At 35.8% G+C, this 8,221-nt stretch overlaps 1 protein-coding gene and 1 long non-coding RNA gene across 5 annotated transcripts in view; one reads left to right on the top strand and one right to left on the bottom strand.

The window, feature by feature from the left end:
• The window catches only part of LOC118269309 (uncharacterized), a 79,517-nt gene extending 77,784 nt beyond the window's left edge, over window positions 1-1,733 (top strand). For 3 of the 4 annotated variants that reach the window (XM_035584353.2, XM_035584354.2, XM_035584355.2), the window contains 2 exons: window positions 603-694; window positions 1,012-1,732. In XM_035584353.2, coding sequence (XP_035440246.2) covers window positions 603-694; window positions 1,012-1,137 — 218 coding nt within the window. In that variant the 3' untranslated portion in view covers window positions 1,138-1,732. Of the gene's footprint in view, window positions 1-602; window positions 695-1,011 lie in introns of all 4 variants that reach the window. The other variant, XM_050700469.1, reaches the window with a different exon arrangement.
• A 2,922-nt stretch (window positions 1,734-4,655) lies between these two features.
• On the bottom strand, window positions 4,656-6,643 carry LOC126911799 (uncharacterized). The gene is made up of 2 exons (XR_007706295.1): window positions 6,401-6,643; window positions 4,656-4,881 (listed from the first exon to the last, which is right to left on the bottom strand). It is a non-coding gene; the product is annotated as an uncharacterized LOC126911799 (long non-coding RNA).
• Between the last annotated feature and the right edge of the window lie 1,578 nt (window positions 6,644-8,221).

The raw sequence follows: 8,221 nt of genomic DNA on the forward strand, positions 1-8,221 counted from the left end.
GGCATCCATTTTTTGTCAAATGCTAAGAGTTGCATGTACATAAATATGGATATTTACTGCCATACTTTTGAATTCTAATTATTAACGAGAATGTCATAAGCAATAATGTCATAATGTCAATTGGCGTAAGCACATGACCTTGTGTCTTCATCTTGTTTTTTTATTAATGTTGGTGTTTATTGTGTTCACGTGCTTCAATAGAAATAAATAAATGTCAAAATTCCCTTTATCTAATACTACAAGTATTTATGTTTTTGTCTCAAAATTCTAGACTACTCGTTTTACTCTTATACTTAAAAAGTCTTTAAACATCTATACTAATATATAAAGCTGATGAGTTTGTTTGAACGCGTTTTTCTTTGAGACTTTTTTTTTCTCTGAGACTACTGATCGGATTTGAATAATTATAGATGTGTTGAATAGTACCTACATTTATCGAGGAAGGCTATAGGATATAAAACATCGCGCTACATGCAATAGGAGGCGAGCATAGTGGGTGAAACCGCGTTTAAGTAGCTAGTAAATTATAAATAGGTATTTACATTTATGCAAGGCGTCATTTAATAAATTTCATTTTTAATTGTTTATTGTTTTGTCAACAGCAATGAAGATTCACATTTCTTATACAACGAAATTAGCACTCGATGAGATCGGGAACTACGAATTTCAAACAAGAGGGCCTGTTAATATAGCGGTACGTAGTTTTGTTATATACAAATATACAAGTCACGTCTTTGTCCCATGGCAGGAATCACAAACCATTATTATGTATTTAAACGTATATTTTTTTTTCAAACATATTGTATTGAGTACCAGCAATGGCATGCGTAGTAATGGTTCGCCATCTCTGACCTATGAGGTGGAAGAAACTAAAGAGCGCCATCTAGGTTTTGACTCCTTTTCAAATTTATACATGCTTGTTTAGCTATTATTGTTCTAAAATCTATCAATGAAATGGATTGACTATTATCATTTAAATTATAATAAATGCTTTTTTATATCCATTTTCAGGGTAAAGGGTGCATGGAAACGTACTGGCTTGTCGGCAAGGTTGGTGAATTCCGTAGCGAAAGTCCAAGAGGTCCACAACTGCAGGATTATCACAACAATCTAATGGAGTTGCTCATCCGAACGTAATAAGAACTATTGTACAGGAGTTTGCCGCAAGAGGCGCTAGTGAGAATTTAGGTCTTTTGCCCAATAGAGGAACCAATTTTTGAAAGCTACAGTGTTTGGATTAATAGGTTTTCAAGATACCTGGTGAGGTAAAAAAATATATTTCTTATTGGTACCACAAATAACAGGCAAAAAAATATTCATTTAATCTTGATTTCATTGTTTTGTTGTGAGTAGATGGCATTGGTTAAACATTGCTTTGTTACAAATTGTTAAAGGTAAAAATTGGGTGATTCAGTTTATAATATTGGTCTATAAAAATTAGTATTTGCAGTCATATATGGTATTAAAAACGGTTACATTTAGCTTGCTCTATTAAATTTTGTATGTTTGAGTCAAGTAATTGGAATTTAATTCCCCTCGTATTTATTACAAAAATATCGCATTGTAAAATGTTTAAGTCACCAATGTCATCTTTATACAAATGGAATAGATGTGAAAATTGTCCAATTACTGAATAATGTGGTTTAAAGTTCGTTTTAGTTCAGTGTGGGATTGTGAGCCGTGTAAATAATAGTGAACGATGATTCATTACTCTGTAACATCTGAAATAAAGTTTATTTCACGTTGACAGCTGTTTTTTTTAAACCTTTTGTAACAAATTAGTAATCTGAATAACCTGTAAACAATTCAACTGTCCACTGCCGGACATATGCCTCTCTATTAGCACGCTACTGAGCTTCAGGGGGCCTACTCTAATTTGCAGATTGCATACTACAATTCTATTTATTGCGAACTTTCGAGAACAAAAATGAACAAATGAAATGAAGGTAAATAAATAGGTTCTGATATGAAATTAAAAATAAACCGTTATTTAAAGTAATTCTATTAGTAAATCAATAAAACCTACGGCCGAAGATTAAACGAAACTTCGGATTCCAGAACCGGAGTAGGCCCCCAGGTCTTCGTATCCAACCAACGTCAGTCACATAGTGGATATTCTCAATAGGGATGATGACGAGGTATAAAAATTTAAATTCTATTTAGTCCGTCAGTTAGGTAATTAAAAAATATTAGACACGTATTTTTTATTTTGTCGTATAAGATAACAATACTAAGATAAAATGAATCAAAGTTTAGGTGTGGGAGCTAAGTAAAGCTAAATATAAAACGTACACAGAAGTAACGTCACGCGATATTTCAACTCAATATATCGTCGAAAGTATTTGTTTTCGTAAAAAAATAAAAAATATGATCTTAGTCCAATCAATAGTCAAATCAGAGTCTAAAGTTTTAAATTAATCTACCAGACGGCCATTAAAATAAAAATTAGTCATCATAGGCGTGGCCAGGGAGGGGGGTTCAAACCCCCGAAAAATGCGTACCTAGACATTACAGAGCGTTATTTTTGTAGTTAGCATAGTACATCTGTTTGGCGAAGGTCTACCTATGAATCAAAAAAATTAATGTAATATCTAATGAATGTTTATTACATATTACGACTCGGGTCGACTTTCTTGAAGCCCTCCCGATACTAAAACCTGGCTACGCCTATGTTAGTCATCTACCCTATTCGTCACTCCACCTAGCTGGGGCGCCCTGCACTACGTTTGCCTAGACGCGGTGTCCACTCCGGAACGTGGTCATCAAATTGGTAACTGTTATTTATTTCAATTCTATTCTTCTTATTAGGTACCTAAATACTACTAGTTTATGGAAGATCTATATTACATAATCAGTTACAAGTTATGTGTATTAATTTTCCTTAATAAAAACTTAAATTGTTAAAACACACAAGAATTTCATAGGTAGTATTAAACATTATGGGTTTCGAAAGGAAAACCAGACGTATTGATAAGAAAATTATTAAAATCACCAAATTTACATTGACACATAAAAATACATATAATTAATCCTGTGCTTCCAAGGTGTTCCATGTTTCGGTACTTACTAATGGGCCGGTGCGATCAGAGTGATAATACGGCCAGCATCATTGTCCGTTAATTTTATAATAATTTTCAGGGCACCCAGGGTTTCTGTATCGCTTTTGTATAGCATTTTTTTGTAGTATGGGACGTTAAACGAGCTTATCACTTGATGGTAAGCAATCGTCGTCGCCCATGGACACCCGAACACCAGAAGCGTTACAAGAGCGTTGCCGGCCTTTTGGAGGTTAGGAATTTAAGGGTTGTTGGGGAATTGGGGATTAGGAAGATTGGGAATTGGGCCTGGGTAATTGGGCCTCCGGTAACCTCACTCACACAACATAAGCGTTGTTTCACGTCGGTTTTCTGTGAGGCCGTGGTATCACTCCGGTCGAGCCGGCCCTTTTGTACCGAAGCATGGCTCTCCCACACTTAAACTACATTACCTTACATCTAAATTACATTTAAATGTATAATAAATAATAATAAATGAGTAATAATATAATTTATAGTAGTAAAAAAACAACCTAACATCAAGTGTATGAACTACATTCTCAATTGATGTAATGTGATTCACAATATTTTACGGTACTTTACATTGATTTCAAGGAATTATGTCAAATAGTATTAATTTTATTATACCCAATCAGTGTTATGTTGCGTTTATTATTAAATTATAGTTCGTAATAATTATGTTCGCTGCGGTTATTTTTGCGGTTTGCAAAATTCCATTTAGGTAGATACGAGGAATATTATTATATATATGTATTAGTGTAAGTATATTGTACTACTTATGTATTCTTGGATTTGTTTGTTCCGTGCTCCTACCACTGGTTTGTATTTGCATCGCCCAAAGGTTTGGCCTTGTACTTATTATTCTGTGGTTTGGCTGTAGAAATTATTTATTATTTATTTATTATTTTATTTTTTAAAAAACGTTGCTCCACATTAGGATTTTCTTCTGTGTCGTGGGTGCGTTTACAAACATACAAGTTCACATGCACATGACACCCAGACCCGAAACAACAATTTGTGGATCACACAAAGAGTTGCTCCGTGCGGGAATCGAACCCGCTACCCGTTGCGGGGCAGCCAGTTGTCCAGCCACCGCACCAACCGAGAAAATGCCTACGGTATCAAGCCCATCTTGTGTACACATTTATGTGCATAAAAAGTTGAATAAATACATAAATAATTTAAACAAATTTTATATAAAATTTTACCATAAAACAGTTATAATTATTAAAGCAACAGTAGTGGTAGGTAAAATATGACTATACTTAACTGGTAACATTATCTACAAGTTAAGAAAACAAATAATAATTAAGTCAATCGTCTATTGTGCAAGTACACATTGAAAAGCTATATATTGGTAGGTAATATTCATCATCATCATCACCAGTCGGAAGACGTCCACTGTTGAACAAAGGTCTCCACTTAAACCTTAGTCCTCCACGTAGAACGACAAGCCGCCACCTGCATTTCCTGGCTCCCCGCGGCTCTGACGATGTCGGTTGAAGGATTGATGGCCACTGGGCCAGGAAAGTGATCGTGACGTAACGTGGATAGACCTCCCACTAGGTAATATTGGGTAAGTCTTAATAAAACTCAAAATATTTTCATTGTATGTTATTAAAAACACATTTATATTCAATTCTTCAACATCTCCTTGGCTCCTTTATTAAATCTTAGATCTTGATATACAAACTACTTATCATTTTATTGTCCAAAAATAATACATTTTATAAAAGTCTTTAGTTGCCATATTACATTTCTTCAATGTTGACGTCACCATGATTATGGACACCGCGGACAGGGACTTCCCATCATTTCTGCACACCTGAAACAGAATAAAAGGACATTAAGTATTATCCAAGGAGTGTTGAGTATGACTAACTATAAATTAAACACGCGGGAGAGCTATACTTCGGTACGAATGGGCCGACTCGACCGTGATGATACCACAGCGGCAAAGGAAACCGGCGTGAAGTAACGCTTGCGTTGTATATCGGTCTCCCATCCCCAAAAGAACGACACTTACTTGTAACCCCCTCTGGTATTGGCAATTGCTTATCCCAGGGTTCCCATGAGAGCAAGAAAATATGACATATGTAAAGATGGATTGGTATTTTTGTGCGAACAAAGTCACAGGTTAACTAGGATGACAGCGAGCAAGGGTGGTTCGCCGCTCGACCAGAACCAGACCCGTGCGGACGGCGCGTCGCGCTGTCAGACCATCAGACCACCACAGATGAGGTCCAGTAGAGCTGATGCCTGATCTGGAGCTACGGACTACCTACCTACTGCCGGATTTACCGGGGCTCTGACTCGAAAAGCAGGAGTAGGAACGGGGTGGTTTTTAGTCACTAAGAGTCTGACACTCCTGGGAGAAGACATCGAATGAATTTCCCCTTTAAAGAAAATGCTACCTAGGATTAAAATGAAAATCGTTGAATTGTTACAATACACCAACTCCTGAACGATTGCACCGATTTTATAGTTCTGGTTTTGGTCGTTTTTGGCATTGTCAAGACAAGTTTTTGGTATGAAGGTCTTGTTGCCCATTTCACATTTATTATGATGATTTGTTAGTAGAGCTCTCATTCAAAGCTGGAATCATATGTTAATATTGGACATAATTTTTGAAACATAATTGGAGTGTCTGTTTGTAATGTTAACTACATGCATATGCATATACTACATATTTAAACATATGATACATACACCAAAATATACTTTTTAAAATTTTTTGTCTGTCTGTTTGTTCCAGCTAATCTCTGAAATGGCTGGACCGATTTTGACGGGACTTTTATTTGCAGGTAGCAGATGTATTGATGAGTAACTTAGGCTACTTTTATTAGTCACAAGTCCAAATGTAAACCACGTGAGTGAAGCCGCGGGCATCAGCTACTTGATTCTAAGTTTATTCACATCATCATTAATCATATTATAATGAATATCAGCTACAAAACGTCCAATAAGGCATAGGCTTCTCCCAGTGACTTCTAGCTGGCTCATTTAGAAGCAACCTACATCCAGGGGGCAGCCTCTTCATAAATAAACTCGCCTTTTAACCTTTATTCATGTATTTCTTTAAAATTATTTTTACCTATATACCTACAAACAATAAATGTTTACGACTTAATAAGGTCAAATACCTCACCAAATGACGTCATTTACTTGAGAGAATGGTTAGCAGAGATTTATTTACATTATTGTAAAGGTAAGTGTAGGTATTGAACATGTATTCCTGCTATATTTATGTCGAATTCCTTTTATTATTCTTCCTTAAATAACAATCTTTATTCCAAATCTTAAATGAGAACAAAAGAATATAAAATGATATTTACAATACTTACATGGCACAAGTTACGCAAAGTTTTCCAATTGTCACATAGTTTAAAGGACACATATTTGACGCAGCTGACATAAAAACTTCTCTAGATAGTCTTACACCTAGTCTAGAAGCTGAACTATCAAATACTTTAGCACTATTAGGTATAAAATTTAATGCGAAAAGAGCCGCAAAAATCACGAAGAAGTAGCACTTCATTGCAATGATACGTCTTTACTTTGCAACCGTTGGAAGTAAACTAAGTAAAGTCCTGGTATCTGGGTTAAGAACCAGTCAGATCGCTTTCAAATATGTCAATCTTTTTTTAATGTAGATTGTACCGCAATATTGATTTTATTATCATATGTTTTTTTGTTATGTAACTGTTTATATGAATAATTTAATGATTATCCTTGGTATTTCTTGATTTTTTTATGTAAACACGTTGCCTAAAATAGTTTTTTTTTACTGTGACGTGGATGTGTTTACAAACAACATCGAATTCGGACCCAGAATGACAATATGTGGAACGCAAATAAAACAATTTATCCTTAAAGTAAATCGAGTCTGAGCCCCGTTATGTGAGCCGGTCACCCAGTCATCGCGCCAATATACATCCACTGAATCAGTGCTCTAAAAATGTGGACCCGCAGAAGTCATAATATTTTGAGATTGCATTTTACACCCCGCTTCCTAAGTTTTATATTTTTTTTAAAGATTAGATTCTATGGGCTATGGAAACTACCTGTCATCAATATATGAGATACAGAGGGAAGTTTTACTTATAAGGGAAGGTTTATTCACAGAAAATCGACGTGAAACAACGTTTGCATTATGTTTCGTCGTATGAGTGAGGTTACCGAAGGCCTAAATTACCTCCTCCCCAATCTCCAAATCCCCAACAATCCACTTAACTCCCTAAAAGGCGCCAGCGTTTTTGCAACTTTGGTGGCTTTCTTATTATCAGGTGATCCGTTTGCTCGTTTATCGGCCTGTACCATAAATAAAAGCAGTTTATTGTAGGAACTATCACAATAAAGTGTCGTGGAAGCTAATAAAACCTTACATAAAAACCCACGCGACACTAGTAAATGCTGACTGCACGGTTGGTGCGGTAGCTGGGCAACCGGCTGCCGGGCAACATGTAGCGGGTTCGATTCCAGCACGGAGCAACTCTTTGTGTAATCCGCAAATTATTTTTTCGGGTCTGGGTGTGATGTGTATGTGAATTTATGTGATACAATGTGAACGTAAACGCACCCGCGACACAGGAGAAAATCTTAGCGTAGGTAATATTTATTTAAAAAATATATTGTAAATTGATTATTATTTACGTCTACATCTAAACTCTAGTAAATAAAGATATAGTATCTGTTTTTAACATTGAAATATCCCATAATGCATACATACGCAACATACACAACTATTGTCTGTTTGTTCTGGCTAATCAGTGAAACGGCTGGACCTATTTTAATGAGACTTATATTGGTAGGTAGCTGATGCACTAAAGAGTATCTTAGGTTTTTTTAACCCCCGACGCAAAAAGAGGGGTGTTATAAGTTTGACGTGTCTGTCTGTCTGTCTGTCTGTCTGTCTGTGGCATCATAACTCCCGAACGGATGCAGTGATTTCAATTTAGTTTTTTTTTTGTATTAAAGGGGACTTATGTGCGAGTGTTCTTAGACATGTTTGATGAAAATTTGTTGAGCCGTTTTAAAGTTATGGGCGGTGAAAGTAACGTAACCGAAGGTCTGCAAATATACTGGGATGGGGTCTCAAATGAAACCACACTGAAAGAAAATATCGAAAGATATTATTTTTTCGTATTAATCTTGCACCAATGTAA

The sequence above is a fragment of the Spodoptera frugiperda genome, chromosome 2 (assembly GCF_023101765.2).
Source record: "Spodoptera frugiperda isolate SF20-4 chromosome 2, AGI-APGP_CSIRO_Sfru_2.0, whole genome shotgun sequence".
Taxonomy (NCBI): domain Eukaryota; kingdom Metazoa; phylum Arthropoda; class Insecta; order Lepidoptera; family Noctuidae; genus Spodoptera; species Spodoptera frugiperda.